The sequence below is a fragment of the Sinohyriopsis cumingii genome, chromosome 19, assembly GCF_028554795.1.
Source record: "Sinohyriopsis cumingii isolate HCF-2022 chromosome 19, ASM2855479v2, whole genome shotgun sequence".
Classification (NCBI taxonomy): Eukaryota; Metazoa; Mollusca; class Bivalvia; order Unionida; family Unionidae; genus Sinohyriopsis; species Sinohyriopsis cumingii.
In genome coordinates this window covers 1,434,843-1,457,808 of record NC_142979.1, presented here as the reverse complement: position 1 = coordinate 1,457,808, position 22,966 = coordinate 1,434,843, and the positions used below count along the sequence as shown (strand labels likewise).

Genomic DNA, 22,966 nt, shown 5'->3' with positions numbered 1-22,966 from the left:
CTCCTATTACCAATTCTCCTAACGTTAATGTGATTGGGGAACGTATTTGAAGGAGAAAGCAAATTTTTAGTAAAGTATGTTTCTCCGAGAATACTTACCTGATCACATTACTTAAAAACCCTCCCAACCACCCTGCTATGCGAGCATCCTCATATAATATATATCGCTCAGCTTAAAAAACTAGTGACACCTGGCGGTGGCAAGGGGAGGTAAGTGGCAAGAGTTATAGCCCTTTGGTCTATATGAGATAGACAGAAAAGACGAATTTTCGTCTTTTAGTAGGGCTGGATTCCAGAGGTAGCAGGCTTATATCCCTAACGTTAATGTGATCGGGTAAGTATTCTCGGAGAAACATAATTTACTAAAAATTTGCTTTCCCAAAGAAATCAATAATTTGTTTGTTTTATTTTTATTAACATCCCATTAATTCCATAGACCGTATTCTTCAAAAAGATGACTTTTATGTAACTACAATATACGCTTGTCTGTAGACTTGGATGCACTTTCCTAACAGTATTATGTTCTATTTACAGTGGCTGTCCTATTTCCAAGAAATATGCCGGTTTCTACTTTCAAACTTTTAACCTCTATTTATAGTAGCTGTATGGCTTAGGAGAGAACAGACTGGTTTTCTAATTTTTAATCTTTACTCACAGATTCTTTGTTCTAATTCATATTTGGTACAGAACCAGTCAGTAGGATATTTGGTGCTAAATGTCAGTCAGATTTATTCAAGTTGATGTGTGTGCTAGAGCAAAAATGTCTTTAAATAATTTCACAGATGGATTAAATAAAGATGAAAAACCAATTCAGAGATGAATAAATGAATTACATAACACAATGTACCATTCTGGGGCAGATTCATGCCCATTGCAGGTTGTGTAGAAAGGATTTTAATATTATTGATGGTGGTAAAGTTGATGTGGAGCAACACTTGAAAAGTTAAAAAATCTTGAATTATACTAACTCTAGTACTAGGAGTTGCATTCTATATTTTAAAAAATTTCTCATCGTGTAGATCACAGATTGTCTCTGTCATTTTATGCACCTTGCTGCATGTAAGGCTGCCAATAAATTAGAAGGAGAATGCCTTAAGTATCAAGTTGGCATTGTAACTGACAATGCACTTAATGCGGACAGAGTTGAACTTTTTCATCTTATTTCCCAGCTAAATGACCCAATAACTGGAAGAAATAAATTTCCTCTTCTTTGTCAAGTTATAAAAAGGAATATTGGTTATCTACCATTTGAATGCTGGCAGAAAGAGATTGTATTTTGTATTGTTAATAAATAAAACTGAATTCAAATCCAGGTTCAGTAATCTAGTACTTTGTGCTCTACTGGTATGCAAAACATTCACAGTCTCGGCTGGTACAAAGTGTTTTGAAATGCAACATGAGAGTCTGTTGCTTTTTTAGTCTAAAAGTGCTACATATGACAACCTGAAGTAGTAATTGATGTTAATAGGGGTAAAAATAAATCATTTTGTACACATGCTCATTGAATCTGTATCATGTTCTATATGGATTACTCTTTTTCTGCTTGGATTACTCTTTTTGCCCACTTGGATTACACTTTTTCCTTGCCAGGGGTTGGCATGTATGTATGAGCAATGTCCAGACTGGGGACTACTGATATGGTATGGTGGTCCATTCAGAACAGACGTGGATAACCCATCACTATTTAGAGATTTTGATATTGGCTATGGTGGTCATTCCCTTGATTCACATGTACTGGATGATTGACGGCCCCAGATTGTGACTCATGTTGTTTACCTTTGGAGATGGTCTGTGGGGTGAAATATTGCCACAGTTAAAAAAAAAGTTGAAGAACCTTCATATGACTGCATTTTAAAAGCCAGTCACAAGAATTTGTCCCAATTTGACAAAAATCTTCAGCATGAATGGTGCTCAGTTTTGTATAAATGATGCCAAATATGGCCACCTTTAGTAAAAACATAGAAAACATTCTAAATGATTTCTTTTTAAAAAGCACCAAAGAATGTTTGATTAAATTTGACAAAATACTGTAGAAATGATGCAGATTTGTCATCAAAAAAGGTTGCCATTACTAAAAATAGAAACACTTTTAAGTTACTTCACAAAATTCGTCAAGAAAATTTGACAGAGAACACCTTGGCATGAGATGATTTCAAATTTGTTCCAGTAATGTTTATCTACCAACAAAATATGCCACCATTACCAAAAAATCTTAAAACCTTCAAAAACTTGTCAATAATCACATTACAGAATTTTACCTAATTTGATACTATCCTACTTTGAGGACATACAAATGTATACAAATATTGCTGATTCCCTATCAAATATGGCCACATTACTACAAAAAGAAAATAAACATTTCAAGAACTTTATCTAAATAAATGCTGATCAGAATTTGACCAGTTCTGATGGAAAGAATCCTGGTATCAAGGCCTTTCAATGTTGAACAAAGTCATCATGTGGATGAAGTTTAAAAAAAAAACACCTCGGAACAATTGTTTTAATAGCAGTATTGAAAGAAATGTCTGAAGATAGCATTCTGCAGATCCTGTATTTATCAGCTTGGCACAAGTCCACGTGATCAATCTTAGGCCTCACTTGGGACTTTTGTTATTTTGAGAAATTTGCCTTAACAATCAACTGAGATATAGGATAATGATTGGTTTGGCTGTTGAATGTGAAATGTTTTCTATGAATGCAAACATTTGTAGCAGCAGCAATGTCCATATTGATGCCATTATGAAGGCATCAAACTCCTATGATGCTAGCACTATATAAAACGAATATTTTGCACAAAATTGTATAAAATAGGTGAGAATGGTGTTTGTAGTGTTGTTAATGGTGATTTTTACTGTTGCATATAATCTTCTTACCAGCTCTGTTTCTTGGAGAAAACACGACTTTTGATAGTATAATGATTTTCTGTTTATATTATTATTCTCCAGTCCTCAAAATTCAAAGTATTTATATGCAGTACCTGAAAAATAAAACCCATCATAAGCTTTGAATCCTCTTCGGAATAGTACCAAGTCTATCTTGGAAGCATTAGATCTTGAGACTTGGTATCATACTGTATATGCTTGCATGTAATTCAGGTCCAACTGCAAACATGAAACCATGATCTGCCATCACCTAATGTGCTGGCAGCTCAGGGTCAGTGTGTTTGTGCTAATGATTATTTCTGCATTATTCAGCAGTAGATCTGGGTTTACAGTTTGCTGCTGGATCAGACTGTTTGCAAGTATATATGGTACTTGTCTCGTAACTGCAATTACTCTATAGTTTGATGCTGGATCAGATTTGCTTGCAAGTGTATATGGTACTTGTCTCATAACCGCAATTACTCTATAGCTTGGTGCTGGATCAGACCTGCTTGCAAGTATATATGGTACTTGTCTCATAACCGCAATTACTCTATAGTTTGGTGCTGGATCAGACTTGCTTGCAAGTATATATGGTACTTGTCTCATAACCACAATTATTCTGTAGTTTGGTGCTGGATCAGACCTGCTTGCAAGTATATGTGGTACTTGTCTCATAACTGCAATTACTCTATAGTTTGGTGCTGGATCAGACTTGCTTGCAAGTATATATGGTACTTGTCTCATAACCGCAATTACTCTATAGTTTGGTGCTGGATCAGACCTGCTTGCAAGTATATATGGTACTTGTCTCATAACCACAATTACTCTATAGTTTGGTGCTGGATCAGACTGGTTGCAAGTATATATGGTACTTGTCTCGTAACCACAATTACTCTGTAGTATGGTTCTTGATGTTTAAAGTGCTGTTTGGTTTTGCTTAACATTGAACAGGACATTAATGTATTAAATGTTATATCATATTGATGCAACTCAATGAAGTGCTTGCTCATAGATATACCTTTGTATTTTACCCAACCTGTTATCTGCAAGATTTGAACCCACACCATTTTCTGGTCTCAATTTCACCAACACAAGTCTTAAGATATATTATAATAGATCCATGTTAAGCGTGTCTTAAATTTCATCCAATCTGACTGCTAGATTCTAAACTAAACTTATGCCTACCTTTATGTTTTGGTGGTAAATGTTTGGCCATGTCACAAATCTTTCACACTTACCACTTTGCCACTGTTTCTATTTTTATGTCATGTTGCTAATTGCAGAAGAGTGCCAAGCCAATCTTACAGCACTGCAAACACGAGACCTTCAAGGATCAGTTGCTGCCAGTGGTTCAGAGATCTCTGCTTAGAAACGCAGAGATTATTTTAGAAGGTTTGTTATCTTTCTGTGGAATTGTGTATATATCTGTCTCTCTATACTGTAGTATCATTTATTTGCATGGGTCTCAATATTTCTTGGTTTTTTATATATAAAAAACCTACTGTTTTGTGGATACTTAAATTCATGGTTTTGTCTGTCAGAGTTAGGATATTTGTTGATATTTAATTTCATGTATTAACCTCTATAAAAACCACAAGTAAAGAATACAAAAGAACAAAACTTTGACAAAAGCAGAAGGTGGCAGCTTCAGTGGTTAGAAAACAATAAAATACAGCCTGCCTTCTGTACGAACCAATTTCAACCACTAGACTTTACTTAAAGCCTCAGCAGTTAATCTGATTCATGCTAATAGGTAACGGCTACACAGATAAAATTGTATGAAAGATCAGACCGCATTATCTGTGGCTTTGAGAATATTGAACTTTATTTAATTTACTAGTTACAAAATTATTAACCTGACAAACATTTATGTGGACCAGTTAACTTGGTTGATGCAATGTTGATCCTTGGTTTTGTCCAGAAATCTGTGAAATGTGAACTTCATTAGTCTGAGGTGATTAGTGTTTTGTTGTTATTTATACTTCAGGCAATACTTTTAATATTTTATAGTCTGGTTGATTGCGGTTGCATGGATAAAATGAGACATGCTTTTACTAGGATAGTATCTTTTCTTTCATTTTCAGTAACAGTTTATGCTTTTTATTGCTTCTTTCTGTCCTTATCTCACAACATATCGATTTAAAGCAGTGAGTCAAAATTAGAGCTACCAAATGGTGCGTGTGTGTTGAAACAATATAAAATGCATTAAGGGTTAAAATAAAACAAACTTGTAAAAGCCAGATTACGACAATGACATTGATTTATCAAATAACTTTGTTGATCGTAAGACTTTGCAAAAATAGTTGAAGGGCGGGTTACTTCATTTATCAGAGTGTCTTAAATCTGAATACTAAAGAAGTTGAATTTTCCACTGTAAATTAACATGCCATACATTTTTCAGTACAAACATAGAGATGCCTTTGTTATGTTTTTCATTATTATTTACAGGTGTGGCATACATGCTGTCCCATCTACAGCTGGATCTGAGTCAGTATGCACAAGAAATTATCAAGTCTCTTGGTGGTGAGCATGATTTCATGCAACAAATCTTTATGAAAATTTTCTTGGGGTTGGTGAGAATATAATTTAGTTTGCAGCAATGTTACATAAAATTTAGTTTTGAAGAAAAATCTATTCCATTGTCAAATTCTTGTATCATTGGCTGTGTGTTTGTAGATTATATTAACTCTCAATTGCAATTGTGATCATAATAATCTGTCTTAATTATTTGTGAATCCTAGCCATTTTGATGGCAAGTACGTTGTGTTACCCCTGTCTTTCCATGCTGTCCTGTCAGATCATGTTGACCTGAATATCGTTTCCATTATTAATTATTGAATGGCATCATGAATTGAAATAAAATTGAAGATCTAGGTCAGGTTTGATTTTCACCATTTATTAACAAGATTTTATTGCGGTTTTGACCAAGATTGACTAGAAATGTTACATAAGGTTGGCAAGGGCATCTTGATAGTATTAACACATCATTAACACCTGTATAGTATTAACACATCATTAACACCTGTATAGTATTAAAATATGTTGGCAAGGGCATATGTATAGTATTAAACTATATTGTCAGGGGCATCTGTATATTATTAACACATATTGGCAGGGGCATCTGTATAGTACTAAACTATATTGTCAGTGGCATATGTATAGTATTAACACATATTGGCAGGGGCATCTGTATAGTATTGACACATCATATTGGCAGGGGCACCTGTATAGTATTAACACATTGGCAGGGGTATCTGTATAGTATTAACCTATATTGGTAGGGGCATCTGTATGATATTAACAAATCATATTGGCAAGGACATCTGTATATTATTGCCATGTATAATATTGGCAGGGGCACCTGTATAGTATTTATAGGTTACTGCATTTGTATGGGAAAATATGAACTCATTTTTGAGATGTAATACTGCATGACCTTGAGAGTGCAGTATATCCATCCGACAAAATGAGTTCATATTTTCCCATACAAATGCAGTAACCTTTTCTTTATATGGTCATTTTCTTATTCAACCTAATCATTAATTATATTAGCAAAATACACTATGAGAAACAAAGTAAATGAATGTATGCCGTTTTCCAAACTAAATACACAAGCGGAGATTCATCATTACACAATAACAACATTATTACTGCACACATAACTCTGTCCAGATAAATTTGAACTTAGTCGCTGCTAGACATAACTTTCAAAAGATAATGGCGTGTCTAGTTAAAATTGAAATTTGGAGTCATATTGTGAATGAATGCGCATTGCAACAGCTTTTCCATTTGATCTGGAATGAATAGATTTTGGTATTTTTGTCAATTCTATGAAATTTCATGATTATGCACTGGATATACATGTGACAATTCAATATGAAATACATCGGATTGAAGAAGCGAGGGAGAAGTGTGTTGACATCTGCAAATGTATTTCTGTTTCTGTCACTGAATGTTTGAAAACATAATGTGGGAAAAATATAAAGTCTTTTAATTGCAGTTATCAAAAAGACACTATGGAATTTAATGCTTTTTTCATTTTGAGTGCAGTAAGGAGGATGTAATTGCACTTATATTCAAAATTACAGTACAATTTCGAAATGGGTAATCAAGATTGAGAACTATGACATGGCTCATGTAATTCGGATTTGCATAACTAAGAAAGTACATTTTGAAGAAATTCAGGATGTAAAACTGTCAGTATAGTTTTTTGCCATTCTTATTACCAGCTAAAGAAGACAGTTTATGCCTTGTCACTTGCATGTTATTTGTAAGGACCCTTACTGGTGTCTGCTGTATAGCTAGCCTAAATCCGAAACATTGTATCAAAAAAGTTAATGCAGAATGTGCCAAAGCAACTGGTATGTGGCAGTCCATGAAACATCTGCTTTACTTCATTCAGAAACAAATTTAATCCACCAAAACACAAAGCGCTTACTGCGTGAGTGTACATGATTTGTTTACAAATCAAAAGTGCTAGCATCTGTGTCCATTGTTTGTTGTTACAATAGAAAGTAGTTCCTTTATGAGTGCAATATGAAGTTGCACGCGAGTTCAGTCTCATAAAATATTGAACGATATTGAAATATTGAACGATTCTGACAATGCAAAGTTAACGGAGACAAAAATGAGCATATATTTATAACCTATATTGTCAGGGCCATCTGTATAGTATTAACACATCATATTGGCAGGGGCAGTGTAGCTGTTGATTTGTGGCTCAGTAGCTCTTTTGTGTCAAGGTCACTGTTGCAAAAAATTTATTTTTCCTTTTGAATTTAATTTCTGGATGATAATTTAAATTCTTGATGAAAGAGTTAAGACATTTAGAACATTTTTTCACCTAAGTGCAAAGAAAAGCTTAATATTTATTTAGTGGATTAGTAACTCCATGGTCAAGGTCACCATCCCTATAAATAAATTTGGTCATTGAAATAATTGCTGTAAAATAACTTCAGAACTACACAATGCATTTGTAGAAAACTTTGTGTTCACGTGTTCCTGAAGTAAGAGCTCTATTAATATTGATACGTGTACCATTAACATCAGGGATTGTGTTGCCCCCTTGTTCTGGTGAACTTTATCTTTAACAGCAGTTGTATACTTTTACGACATCCTCAAGAAACATATAATAAGATATGATCACCATAATTACAGAAATGAAATCCTCTCACTTTTGAATCATCTAGGTTTTTTTGTGAACTGGGAGAAGTCTTCATCCATCCCAAAATTTTGGACATCTGTTTTTGGATCTTCTTTTTAACCTCAATGAACACTGCCACCTTTGCATAATACAGATCATTGAACTCATAGTCTTTCTCGAACAGGACTAGGATTTCAGTGAGAGAGTTCTTCCAAGTCTTCTGGTTATTCATTGTGACAGAGGACTTGATCCCACTCAGCTTTCATTGCATGCGCCCCTAATAGGTGACCTTGCATTCCCAGTGGTGCTGCCTTTCAAGTCCCCTAGATCAAAAGGTCATGATCACGCATAAGGTACAATCATTTCTACATCAGTGGTGCAAATAAGGTTGGCTTATGATTGGGATTCATCTGGAGCAGCCCCACATAGAAATGATAGTATGTTGGGTGCCCACCAGTTGCTGGACTTTGCTACTGTCTACAGCATGTGGGGGCAACGGTATCAGCCTCTCCACATCAGATTTCTTGAAATGAAGGATGTTATAATTGCTTTTCAGTTCTGGAAGGATTGATTCTCATAAAAAACAGTCCTAAAAACACATCGCTTAAAAATCCTCCTAATCAACCTGTCATGCGACCATCCATGTTGGTATGTCATTCAGGTTAAAAACTAATGACACCTGGTGGTGGCAGGGGAAGGTAATGGGCATGAGTTATTGGCTTTTGTCTGTATGTGACAGAAAAGAGTACTTTGTCATCTTTTTGATTGGACTGGTGTTGAGGGATGGCAGGCTTATATCATAATGATAATGAAATCAGATAAGTATTCTTCGAGAAACAATTTACTTAAAAATTTGCAGTCAAGTTTATGTCTTGTTTGGTAGTCAGTCTATCACCAATGAATTTTTCATGAGATACGAAATAACTAATCATAGTGTTCATTTGACACAAGTTGAAGAAAAAAAATTCAGTAGTCATTACCAATACATTGAAAACAGAACATTTAAGACAGGAAGGCTTATTTCATTTCTGTTATGTAATCAGAGGATATATAAATACACCTGTAATCGAATTGTATTCACAGGTCAACTGACTGCAAAGGATGACACCACAAGAGCAGAAGCTTGTTCTGCAGTAGCCAACCTAGCTGTCCATTGTAGTGATCCTAGTGCAGTGGAAAAAATTGTGGTGTACCTGTTTGGTGTATTTAATGGTAAGATTTTTAGCTCACCAGGACTTTGCTAGGTCAGCTTATGGCATAGCCCTGTGTCCGTTGTGCATTCATCATTCATCCATCCATTCATCCATTTGTCCTACCCTTACTGGGACAGTTTGGATTCTTTTTGGATAGATTCTTCCTTAGTACATGCTTTAATAAAATTGTGTTCAGGGTGACTACTCTATGCAGTGGCTTGCAAAGCAACCATATGGAAAACACTTTTTTGACTTCTCCAGAATGACTGAGCCAATTTTGATAAAAATTTCATTGGGATAGTTATTAGGATATGCAGTATGAAAATTGTATTCATGGTAGCTACTTGAAGAAAAGTATGGCTTCCTTGGCAGCCAAGTGAGTAATCTATATTTGACTTTTTCTCTACAAAGGCTGGGCCAATTTTGGTAAAACTGGGCAGGAATGTTTCTTAGGCATTGCTGTATCAAAGTTGTGTCCTTGGTGGATACCTTATCAACAGTGGAACTTAAGTTGCAACCAATGCTTTGTAGAAATGTATTTTTAGGTGTGGCTTTCTTACCATTCATGTGGATTCAAAAGCTACCAGAAGGAAGATGTGATTTTGTTACCTGTTGAATGGCTCCACTGGCCAAGATGTGGCTTTCCTGGTACATGACTTTATGATGAAGTATTTGTAGCCTGTATTCAAATCATATTTGAATATTCAATGTGATATTGTCGTGAAATATTTACCATCGTCAAAACTTGGGTTGAATCAGAGGCCATGAAGCTAGAATTTCAAATAAGTCCTGTAAACAATTACAACCAATCTTACTTTTATATCAGTTTGTCTTATTTTCAAGGTAGCTGCGTTACTAAGCTACATAACCCTTGTATGATTAAAAAAATGTGGATGACATTTCAGAAAACAGTAAAAAGAAATTTCTTTTGCGGAAATAACGACCCTTTCATTCCCTTGGAATCCACCATTGTTGTATATACAAAATTGTTATTCAGCCAATGACAGCAAGAATGCATGTGGGAACTATCTGAGGGACATTCGCAAAACTATTTTCCTGTAGCTGTGAAACACATATAGCCTGTCAGAGCCTGACCTGCTTTCAGTTTGAATACACACTTCTACTCAAATCAGATTTTTCAGTGCATAAAGTGTTATGACCAGTAAATGCATGGACAGTTATTTTCAAAACTAGGCTGTTTGAAGTGTTTTTGTTGTAAGTTCAGAAATGATGGCTGATTGACAAGTTTGAGTAATGTTGTGAAATCTGGGGCTGAGCTGCTAACCTTTTCAGCTGCTATTAGGAATTCTTAAAGGTGTGTTAAACCATTAGTCTTGAATTTTAGCATAGACAAGAGCTTATAGGATGGTCTGTTGTCCATTATTTGCCATCCATTACTATCCTTTCCCAGTCTGCTAGCACAAATTTGTTATTGCCACTCCTAAACTACTTGGAAGATTGACATGAAACTTGACACATACATTCTTCCCATGGCTTTTGGTCCTAAAGAAAATTGTGCCCCTCTGACTACAGTTGCAGCAATAGCCATCTTACAAATCTCGTTACTGCTGCTTCTCTTGAGTGGATGGTGATTTAAGATTTAATTTTCCATTGAAAGACTTATTGTGTGTGGTTGGTTCTTAATTCTTTATCACTGTTACCCCTGAATGAATGATCACATATCAGCATGGTGTTTTCACTGAAAGACTACTTGTGATGCTTAGTTGGTTGTAAATGAAAATAGTGTTGATCAGACTTCTAATATGGCCAACTTGATAATCTTGTTATCACTTCTTCTTCAAGATGGCTGGTCATTCTTAATTTTTGGTTTCACCAAAAGACTTCTTATGATGTCTAGCTGGTACTATAAGGAAATGGTGTTAATCTGATGTCAAATATCACTACAGTGCCATCCTACTTGAAAAGCTTGTTACTGTTGCTTCTCCAAAACAGAACGTCATATTATCATGGGATTTCCATCACAAGACTTCTTATGATGCCTTGTTGGTCCTAAATGAAAACGATGCCAAGATGACATCCAATATGTCCACCACAGCAGTTAATTTGAAAATCTTGTTATTGCTGAAGAGTATCAAAGATGATTTCAACACTTTGCAACTAGTAGGAAGAAATGGTCTTATCTTGAATTCCTGGAAATTCTTTTAATCCAGTAAAGCGTCAATCCCTTTGAAGGACTCTTAGGTAGAATTGGTATTATCACTGTAGTAATTAATGCCATAAATTTCTGAATAATATTTTCAAATTACTTAATGGCAGTTAAAAAAATTAATAACCTGGTATGCAGCATTTATTTATCAAAACCAAGTAAAAACAAAGTGTTGAACTTGTGTTTATTTCATTGTTAAAGAAATATGGACAATTAATTAAACAGTGATGGAAAATTCTTTTGTCACAAGTTGCTGAACAACTCTTCATCACTGTGATTAATGATCCCCTTCTCTCCAAAAACTGAAGGACAATCCATTTTAGAGGGACAAATGAAAATAATAGTACATAATGCACTAATAGTGATATAAAAATGAAATAATCATTTTCTTTGACAGTTTTGCCGCTTGAACTTTGTTGTCTGCTCTGTGGCATCATATTTTCTTTGGACACTTACATTATTGCAATAATTGTTTAATGTGCTCGAGTAATGCCTGAAAAAAAAGGACATATTTGAAGATGTGATTATTGCTAAATGAGCTGCACTGTGGAATGTTCCTTCTGGATTTTATTTAACTTTAGTGTACACACATTAGCATTTATTTAAGACTTTGATGTTTTTTTCTTTATCATGGTATAAACTGTCAGGTACCGAATCACACAGCAAATAACACCCAAAGAACTTGGTGTAAGCCGTATGAGTCGGCAGCTGACAGTTTATACCATGATAAACTCTTTATTTTTATTTTGCTCTTTAAAGATATTTTCTATCAGCCTTGTTTAAAAGCATATGAATTCTTGAGGGCATCTGCTATGTAGCTAATTATAGAACATAGCTACATCAACATAAAAAACTAATTCGACAAATGGTAGGCGATCTAAGGTTTTAAAATTCCACAGCCTGGTCTTAATATTTTATCTTAGTTGGCATATGTGATCTGAGTAGAAGTTCAATATTCAAAGCAAAGGATATGTTGTTTTGTTTGACATATAAATGACTCTGGGATTTGATACTCATGATTCCATTCTGACTTGGCCGAATTGTTATTGTCCAGACATGTGAATAACCAATATTTGTTTGTTTTAATCTATTTTTGTGTTCATTTACAGTTTAGGCCACCTACATGGGCTGCTTTCAAATGAAATTAAGACAATTGATAAATAGTTACAGTGATGGTGGCCCAATAGTGCCAGATATCGACCCTTACAATTACGATGGGGGAGTTGCAGGATTTTTCTCCCCTCCCCCATTGTAACTATCAAGGTGCCGTACATTGTAGGTCCAATTGTTATAATGTTTGTCTTTGAACCCCTCTTTTGTATTGCCACAAGTAATGTCAGATAAAATGAAACATAGAGGCAGATAACCATTTGTTGGTCTAATAGTATGGTCACTAAGTGACACTACATATCTAGGGGGCCGTGATAAAGTTTGATTAACTCTTGTGGTGCATGGAAAATATTTTAATAGCAATTTCCGATTTGAATATTTGCCAGAATGATTCTTATTTGAATATTTTTTTCAGCATAAATGGAAATTATCATCATTATCAACAGAAGGATTGGTTTGATTTGTTATACTTCATAGAAATGTTTCCTAGGACATTATCAAAGCTGTGTCTGGGGTGGCTGTACAAGCAAAATGAGTCTTTCAGCAACCAGGAAGAAAACCTTTTTTCCATTTCTGCAGAAAAGCTGTACTGATTCTGATCAACCTTAAAGTTTTTAGGAATGTTCCTTATGACATAATTGATCAAATTGTGTCTGGGAATGCTCCCATAGCAACAGTGTAGCTTCCTTTCCAATAGTGTGGTTTGGTGCTTTATGGCAGGATTTTAGTGCCAAGGTAATTTGAATAAGGTCCCTGTCCTGAGGACACACCAAGGTACTTTGAATAAGGTCCCTGTCCCAAGGACACACCAAGGTAATTTGAATAAGGTCCCTGTCCCAAGGACACACCAAGGTAATTTGAATAAGGTCCCTGTCCCAAGGACACACCAGGGTAATTTGAACAAGGTCCCTGTCCCAAGGACACACCAAGGTAGCTAGACCTAGGCTGGTCTAATAGTAGGACTTTTACCTTCACCCTTTCGGTTGCAGATCTGGCATTCTAACCACTGCCTCAAGTATGGAAAGCCTTTTTTCAACTTATCTTGAGTGCCTAGTCAGTTTTGATTAAACTTGGTTGGAATAATTCATATGTCATTTCCTATCAGACTTGTTGGCAGGGTGCTCTCTTACAACAGTATGGCTACCATAGCTGCTAGGTGGAAAACCTATCTTCAACTTACTTGCGATAATGGCTCAGCCAATTTTGATCAAGCTTCTTTGGAATTTTTCATAGGAAATGCTTTGCCAGAATTATGTTTAGATAGTTTTCTTGCAACCAGGTTAACAAACCTTTTTTGGAATTTTTTAAGAAATGTTTTAGTCATGGACCAAAAGAACTAGTCTGATGTCCATCTTTTTATTAGCACAAGTTTGTCATGCCTCCACTTGGTCTTGAATGAAAATTGTGCTGCTTAGACATTTACTATGGCCATGAAAGCAGCCATCTTGGCAATCTTGTTATCACTAGTTCTGCATGGATGGTCATATCAACACGAAGTTTCCATGAGTCTTCTTGCAATGGCTAGTTTATCCTAAATAAACATGGTCCATTAAGGTCACCATCTTAAAAAATCTTGCTATGCCTGAACAGAAAGTCATATTGGCATAGGGTTTTTAGGAGAAGACTTCTTATGATGTCTAGTTGGTTGTAAAATAAATTTGTTCTGTCTAGATATCCCACATTTCAGCCATGGTTGTCATCATGTTATCATTACTCCACTGGAGTGGATGGACATATTCCCTTAGAGTTTTCACTGGAAGACTTTTTATGACATCAGGTCAGTAAAATTGAAAATGGTGCAGATCTGATCTCAAAAATCGCCGTCATGACAGCCATCTTGAAAATCTTCTTGTCACTGAATGGAAAGTCATATAGACATGCTGTTTTCACCAGAATCTTGTTATCCTTTTGGGACTGTTGATGTTTCCCTTTATCTCACCAGCACTAAGTGCAGGCAGATTATGCTATGCCCTGGTGCAGAAGTTGGTGGCACTGTTATTTGCATTAGTGTCTTGTGTCTTTGAGATAATATCTCATATGCTATTGTCTCTATAGTCCTGAGAGTTGATTTGTGCATGCAACCTGAGGAGTTGTACACCACATTACCAAAAGTAGGTCATTGACCTTATTTTCATGATCAGTGATCATCTTTTTACACTGTGGTTGGTTTCTGACACTTATGCTTGTACAGTCATGAAAGTACGCGATAGATGCTGAAGAGTACTACACCACTGTACCAAGAGTAACTCACTGTGACCTATTTTCATAGTTCAGTTGTCCAGTGATCGTTTATACTTCTTATATTTATCAGAGTTTTTCAGACACTATTGCATGTACACTTGTAATTACTGATATATTTATGTACTGTGATATCAAAATTAGATCAATGTGGCATCATTGTTACATTTCAGTGATTGTATATGCCTTTGATGTTTAGGTTGATTTTCTTGGACTCCCTTGCTTGCACAATCATCAGACTAGATATGAGCATAAATCCTTAGAAGTACAGCACCAGTCATACTGAAAAAAAGAGTGATTGTGACCTGCATTGCTTTTCCTCATCATAACTCAGTATTGATCATCTTGGATATTGACAGATGCATATCATTTTTCTCAGTAGTGATCATGCTTTGTCTTCTAACAGCATTGTTGTTAGAAATAGAAGTATGGAGTTGTGGATTATGTTTTCATTATTTTAGGGTCAGAAGGAAAGCTGACAGTAACAGACCAGAAGATCAGTGTGCTGCAGGCTATTGGGAACATGGGGAAAAATGCTGTCACTGGAACAGCATCACTACAGACTTTGAGTGCTACAGTCATAGAACTTTTCCTTCCACTTCTGCAGAATGAAGGTTAAGAGAATTGAATATTTATTTAAGAAAAGTGAATTTTTTTATGCTGCTGTTATAATCTAGGTATTTTCAAGTCATTTGATGACCAAAAGATCTTTGCAATTATGGTTTACATAATAAGTCAGCTATTATGAATTCAAGATTTAACATTTCACTTTTTATTGATGGCTCAATGTAGCATCATATTAAAATTTATTTAGGGGAATCCTGAACTCATAAGGAATCTGTAAATTGATTAATATGTTATAACGACCTAGTGTCTACTCAAATGACACTTAATATACTGGAAATATCACATGTCATTTAATATGCTGGAAATGTCACATGACACTTATTATACTGGAAATGTCACATGACACTTAATATACTGGAAATGTCACATGACACTTAATATACTGGAATTGTCACACGACACTTAATTTACTGGAAATGTCACATGACACTTAATATACTGGAAATGTCATGTGACACTTAATATGCTGGATATGCCATACAAACTTTGAATAGGAGGAATGGCTTACATGGCTGATGGTTAAATATTTTTTTTTTTTAGCACATGAGGGAACACTGGTGCATGCTTTGTCCATGTTGTCCATTTGGTGCAGCAAATTTTACACACGGGTTCCTGATAAGCTCATGCAGTGGTTCAAGGTTAGGACAGTTCAGTTTTTCTGACTTATATTACAACATGTACTTTTTTATCATATGGTACAGTGAAAGCTGTTTTTAGAAGACAGTATATTTGCTATTTTGATATATTGAAAACTATCAGTCAGATAAAGTAGTTTATCTAGTGTACAGTGAAAGCTGTCTTTAGAAGACGGTACATTTAGTCTTATTATAAATAGTAAATTTATCTTGTGTACAGTGAAAGCTGTCTTTAGAAGACAGTACATTTAGTCTTATGTAATAAATTTATCTTGTGTACAGTGAAAGCTGTCTTTAGAAGACAGTACATTTTGTCTTATTATATAATAAATTTATCTTGTGTACAGTGAAAGCTGTCTTAGAAGACAGTACATTTAGTCTTATTATAAATAGTAAATTTATCTTATGTACAGTGAAAGCTGTCTTTAGAAGACAGTACATTTAGTCTTATTATAAATAATAAATTTATCTTGTGTACAGTGAAAGCTTCTTTAGAAGACAGTACATTTAGTCTTATTATATAATAAATTTATCTTGTGTACAATGAAAGCTGTCTTAGAAGACAGTACATTTAGTCTTATTATAAATAGTAAATTTATCTTATGTACAGGGAAAGCTGTCTTTAGAAGACAGTACATTTAGTCATATTATAAATAATAAATTTATCTTGTGTACAGTGAAAGCTTCTTTAGAAGACAGTACATTTAGTCTTATTATATAATAAATTTATCTTGTGTACAATGAAAGCTGTCTTTAGAAGACAGTACATTTAGTCTTATGATATAATAAATTTATCTTGTGTACAGTGAAAGCTGTCTTTAGAAGACAGTACATTTAGTCTTATTATATAATAAATTTATCTTGTGTACAGTGAAAGCTGGCTGTAGAAGACAGTACATTTAGTCTTATTATAAATAGTAAATTTATCTTATGTACAGTGAAAGCTGTCTTTAGAAGACAGTACATTTAGTCTTATGATATAGTACATTTGTCTTTTGGTACTGTGAAAGCTGTCAAAAAAAGGCAGTAGAGTTTGTCTTATGGTACATTGAAAGTCGTCTTTGGATAACAGTGCAGTCTTATGGTACAGTGACAGCCGTCATTAGAAGAGAGTACATTTTATCTGTGATACAGTGAAAGCTTTCATTACAAGACAGTATGGTTTATCTTATGGTATAATGAAAGTTGTCCCTAGAAGAGAATAGAGTTAGTCTTTTGGTATAGTTAAAGCTGTCTATAGAAGACTACAGTTTATCTTATGGTACAGTGGAAGCTGTCTATAGAAGACTACATTTTATCTTATGGTACAGTGGAAGCTGTCTATAGAAGACTACATTTTATCTTATGGTACAGTGGAAGCTGTCTATAGAAGACTTCATTTTATCTTATGGTACAGTGGAAGCTGTCTATAGAAGACTACAGTTTATCTTATGGTACAGTGGAAGCTGTCTATAGAAGACTACAGTTTATCTTATGGTACAGTGGAAGCTGTCTATAGAAGACTACAGTTTATCTTATGGTACAGTGGAAGCTGTCTATAGAAGACTACAGTTTATCTTATGGTACAGTGGAAGCTGTCTATAGAAGACTACATGTTTTTATCTTATGGTAGAATGAAAGTTGTCTTTAGAAGACAGTACAGTTTTTGGCACATCAACACGCAAGGGATGTATTTTGCAGTGTGAGTAGAAATACGTACCTTAAATCAGGACATACAGCCAACCCTGATTGATCCAATAGCAGGATTCAAACCCACACCCTTCGGCCATGAGTCTGACACACTAAGTACTAACCCAGGTGACTCAATAAAAGACAGTTATGGGATAGAGGACAGTCAAGGGAGCCAGCTATATTCTTTTTCCTAAGAAACTTGGTATTTGCATCTTAGTGTACATGTATGTTCTTGCTGAAATTTACAATTAGCATTGCATATTAAAATTTATGAGGGTAAAATATTTTATGCAATTCAAATAATATCACTTCCATTGACCTGCATATTAGGCACCATAAAAATCATAAAGAATTAACAACAAACTGTAAGAGAGTTTGTGCATTTAATTTTATCAAGATTTGTCCTCTATTTGCAGAAGGGTGTAACCTTGAAAACATCCACTTCTCCAGTCAGATATGCATACCTGCAGTGCATGAATACTGTCTTCAAAGGTGAGTAAGAATGTTTTAAGTTTAACAGGTTCAGAACCATCTCATGATTATGGCAGTCATTTTTCAGTGTGTATCTTTTAGCTTTGTATCACATTTTAGTATTCAAATGGTCATGAAATACTCTGAATCAAGTTTGTTGGGGAGTATTAATTTATTCAGATACATTGCCCAATGATATTACCTTAGGGATATGACCACTACCTTGCAAATCCAGCCCTCCCAGGCTAAAATTTGTAGCTATGAAAGCCAAAGTTGTCTGCCCACATATATGGCAGTTAGAGTGATCTCCCATTAGATACAGAGATTGCCATAATCTCCTGCCTTTACCTCATTTGCTACTTCTGCTCGTGCTAGCTAGCATGCTACCTTTAAGGCCTTGCAAAACTGACACCAGGATTTTCTTGGTAGTATATAGCAAGTTGGAGGAGTTTCTCATCTCTTGGAAGTATACTGCATCTATATTTCTAACTATTTCTTACTCTTTTCTATTCAAGATGAAGTTTTTCTATGTATTGTAGAATTAAATTTTGTATCATAAATTATACATGTTAGACACACTTTTCTTGATACCTGCATGTGTCGCTAGTCAGTGCATTCAGTATTGTGTTCGTTTTGTTCTGATTTTTAATATGCTGCAAAATAAATTATGGACCCTTAAGTTGTTCAGGGAATTTTGTTGCATACAGAAAACTATAATTGTTTTGCAGTGACCACCTAGCAAAAAACAAGGGAATCAGAGTTTTATCTTATCCTGATTGCTCACATCAAGTGGGAAAATTCATGGATAAATCAGGTGGTGGATATTTTCAAGGAAATCATGACCTTTCCTCACCTGCTTAAACATTCTTCAGGGCAGAATTTTCATCTGAATCTAGATCATTTTAATATGAATGTCTGGATCATATCAAACAAGCCCTCAGGGGCAAACAATTCTTAGAACAAATGGTGCAGAGAATTGTTTGGGTGAGAAGGCCCACCACTTTGAAGTCGCCATTACCCCAGATAGCTGATTTTCTCCTGTGTCTTTTAAGGTTAAAAGTTATTACCCATCACAATAAAAGGGCACTGTTCCACAGTCCTAGACACATTGCATGTCCATGGAAGGGAGGATATAGGACAAAACAAAAACCTCTTTGGCCTGCTGGCAAACTTTGATCTGTCGCCACTGAAGGGTTTGCCTTTGTATCCAAAATGGAATCTACCATGAATTTTCAGATGTGGTTGAATAAGGCACCATAAGCCACTCTCGATCATTGTTGGTTCACCTTTTGTACAAGACTTGATTCGTAATCCTAGCTTCAGCAGGAAGGGTCAGTGAATTACATGCTTTGTCATTTGACTTTAGCTATTGGCTGTTTCATCAGGATGGTTTGATTTCACTCATGATGGCCTATGCCAAGAACAGGCTTATAGTCATGGGCAATCAATCTTTTGTAGTGGAACTTCATTCCATACTTGACGCTTTACATCATGGCTGACTTCAGTACATGGTGAAGCTTTGAAGTGGTACCTAAAATGAACGGAGCCTTTGTGAAGAGGAAGAGCATGGCTGTTGAGACTTAAGAAAGACAGAAGGATTGATACATACATGCCAACCATTACACTTTTGGCGTAATCATTACGCTTTTTTCCGCTAAATTATGCCTTATGCATAAATATATTCGAATTACATGTTTTCGGTATGTTCCCCTCCCAAAAAAATTGTATAATTTGTTTTCTTATTTTTATTAGCATCTCATTAATCTTTCAGACCATATTCTAGAAAAGATGCCTTCTATGTAACTACGACATAAGTATGCTTGTCCATCCTTGCATGAACTTTCCTAACAGTATTATGTTCTATTTATAGCAGCTCTCCTCCTTCCAAGAAACATACTAGTTTTACTTTCAAATTTTTGACCTTGGTTTCTATTTATAACAGCTGTATGGCTTAGTTAGGAGAGAACAGACTGGTTTTCTAATTTTTACAGAACCATTCTATTGGTATTTGCCACTAAAAGTTAAGCCAGATTTATTCTAGTAGATGCATGTGCTAGAGCAAAATAGTTTTGCAAATAATTTCACAGATGGATTAGAAAAAGACGAAAACCCCGATTCAGAGATGAATACATGAATTACACAATACAGCATTCCATTCTAGGGCAGCTTCAAGCCCACTGCAGGCTGTGGAAAGGATTTTATTATTGGTCATGATGGTAAAACAAAGAAACCTTGAATTAGCTTGTTTTACAAACTCCAATACTAAGGTAACTTGTAACTTCTTTTTTAAAGCAGAACTAATAAATGCAGAGGCATTATTTACTGAGTTCTGAATAGAACACAGACAACCCCTAGCAGTAGAAGACTATGTTGGTCCTTTGTTCAATTGGATGTTTTCTGATTCCAAAATTGCAGAAAATATGCATCTGCAAGAACAAACCCATCTAATATTGTTAGGTGTTTAGCAGAAGATATTTCACTTAAAATTGCAGAAGCTGTGAAAATTGGGCCATTTGGTATTGCAACAGACAGGAGCATTGATTATGATGACAAAAAATTGTACCCAGTCTGTGTAAAAGACTTTGATAACGAAAAAGGCAAAGTCAGACTGCTCTTCTTTCATCACCAGAATTAGCAGTAGATTCCACTGGAGAAAACATTTTTTATTTGCTTGATAATGCTTTGAATAAACATAAGTTGGCAGAACTGTATGGGGGTTTTCAGCTGATAATGCATCAGTGATGACTGGAATTCATAACACATTTGCATTCTGTATTTTGAAAAATGTCTCCATCAGTGTACATATCAGGTTGTCCCTTTCACATGATGCACCTTGCTGCAGGAAAGGCAGCTGATAAATTAGGAGAACCCCTGAAGTATCAAGTTGGCATTCTACCTGACAATGTACTTAATGTGGACAGATTTGATGTGCAATGGCACCTTATTTCCCAGTGAAAAGATCCAATAACTGTAAGATATATATTTCCTCTTTTTTGTCAGGTTATGAAAGGAATATTGGTTCTTTACCATTCTAATGCTGACTGTGAGAGATTATTCAGTATTGTTAACAAAAAATAAAACTGAATTCAGATCCAGGCTCTGTAATCCAGCACTTAGTGCTCTACTGGTGTGCAAAACATTCATAGTCTCAGCTGGTACAAAGTGTTTTGAAATGCAATTTGAGAGTCAGTTGCTTTTTAAAGCTCAAAGTGCTGTATATGAAAATTTGAGGTTTAATTGATGTTAAAAGACCAGAAGGGGTAAATAAATCATTTTGTACATATGCTCATTGAATTTTATTATGTTATATGGGGATTACTCTTTTTCTGCTCTGATTACTCTTTTTTTGTCCACTTAGATTACACTTTTTCCTCACCAGGGGTTGGCATGTATGTTGATATCTCCACTCAGGCTGTATCATCCTGGATAGGATGGGTTATATGCTCTGCATACAGAATAAACCCAAGATCAAATGAAGTTTTTATGCATTTGGCTCATGTGATTAGGGCAGTTACCACCATCATTGCATTTGAGTGCAACTATTCCCATTTATACAGCTGTAAGATGGAGAACACATGTGACTTTCTTTAGTTTTACCTCATCCCAATAGGCTTAGTTTAACCTTGTAGAACCTATAACAGCAGTGCAAGAAGTTGCTTTCCCAGGTGGTTTGGCAGATTTTCAGTGTTGTGGTTTTGTGACTTCACTGAATTTGCCGGAAAAAATTATTTCCCTGTCATCTGCATTGTGGCATTTGGAGCCACTACAGACTAGTTGAAGCTCCCTCACATACCATAGAGGACTGCAGATGTGCCTTCTCCAGAGATGTAACTTCCATCTTACGACTCTATGGTCTTAAACAAAGTAACCTATAAAGCAAAGCTAATAATTTTTGTAAAACTTGAGAAATAATTTAATTTTCTACATTATGAAATGAAAATTTAAGAGGAACTTACAGTACTATGAATTGAATCGAAAATAATCCTAAATGTTTGATTACAGGTATGTAGAACAATAATAGGAATTTAGAATAAGAATAAATGTTCAGTTCTCTCTTTATATACATTTCCATGACACTATTATGATTTTATGTCACGATTCATCCACATGACTTGTGTTGAAATACCACCTGGCCTATATTGTAGTACTCGACAATCCAGTCAGAATATTATTATAAACTTGTAAACAGGTTCATTATCCAGTTAGAATTTAAAATCAATAAAGAATCTATTTATAGTTTGATCTAAAAACAGAATCTTCAATCAGTTAAATGCACAATATACATATACATAACACCCTCCATCTCTTAACTGATCTACCAAGGCATTATTATTGATAACATATTTGAAGAAGAAAAACAATTTTGAGTCAAATTTGTTTCTTTGATCATAATACAGATACACCAGCCTAGTTTCCATTCAGTTGCATCCTATTAGGAGAGCTTCCATTCTGCTTCAGTAGTAACTGAAGTACAGATGGGGTTTGGCACTAATCTGGATGGAGATTATTCTGTCATGGGCAGACAACATTTAGCTCTCATAGCTTAAATATTTTAGCCTGGGAGTGGTGGAAATGTGAGTTAATGGTTGTACTTTTAACACATTAACCCCTAGCGATGACTTTACGGGGCAGGAGGTAGTAGCCTACTGCCGAGCTCTGTAGCGTCATGGTCATGCATGATACACTAAAGTGGGTAGTATTATAGAAAGGTAGACAGATGTAGCTCTACAGTGATACCAAATAATCTGGAATATCTAGTTGCACTACAAAATACAGATAGAAAAACTTCATTTTTTAGACCCGACTTGTTTTTACCCAAAATTTGCCCGTGGTCGGAATCCGATTTTG

The 22,966-nt window shown here is 35.2% G+C and overlaps 1 protein-coding gene across 1 annotated transcript in view; it reads left to right on the top strand.

The window, feature by feature from the left end:
* LOC149775038 (stalled ribosome sensor GCN1-like) overlaps positions 1–22,966 on the top strand; it is a 218,870-nt gene that overhangs the window by 24,098 nt on the left and 171,806 nt on the right. The window contains exons 8-13 of the mRNA XM_089943740.1: positions 4,147–4,255; positions 5,312–5,386; positions 9,090–9,218; positions 15,176–15,328; positions 15,882–15,979; positions 18,064–18,139. Coding sequence (XP_089799866.1) covers positions 4,147–4,255; positions 5,312–5,386; positions 9,090–9,218; positions 15,176–15,328; positions 15,882–15,979; positions 18,064–18,139 — 640 coding nt within the window. The remainder of the gene's footprint in view (positions 1–4,146; positions 4,256–5,311; positions 5,387–9,089; positions 9,219–15,175; positions 15,329–15,881; positions 15,980–18,063; positions 18,140–22,966) is intronic.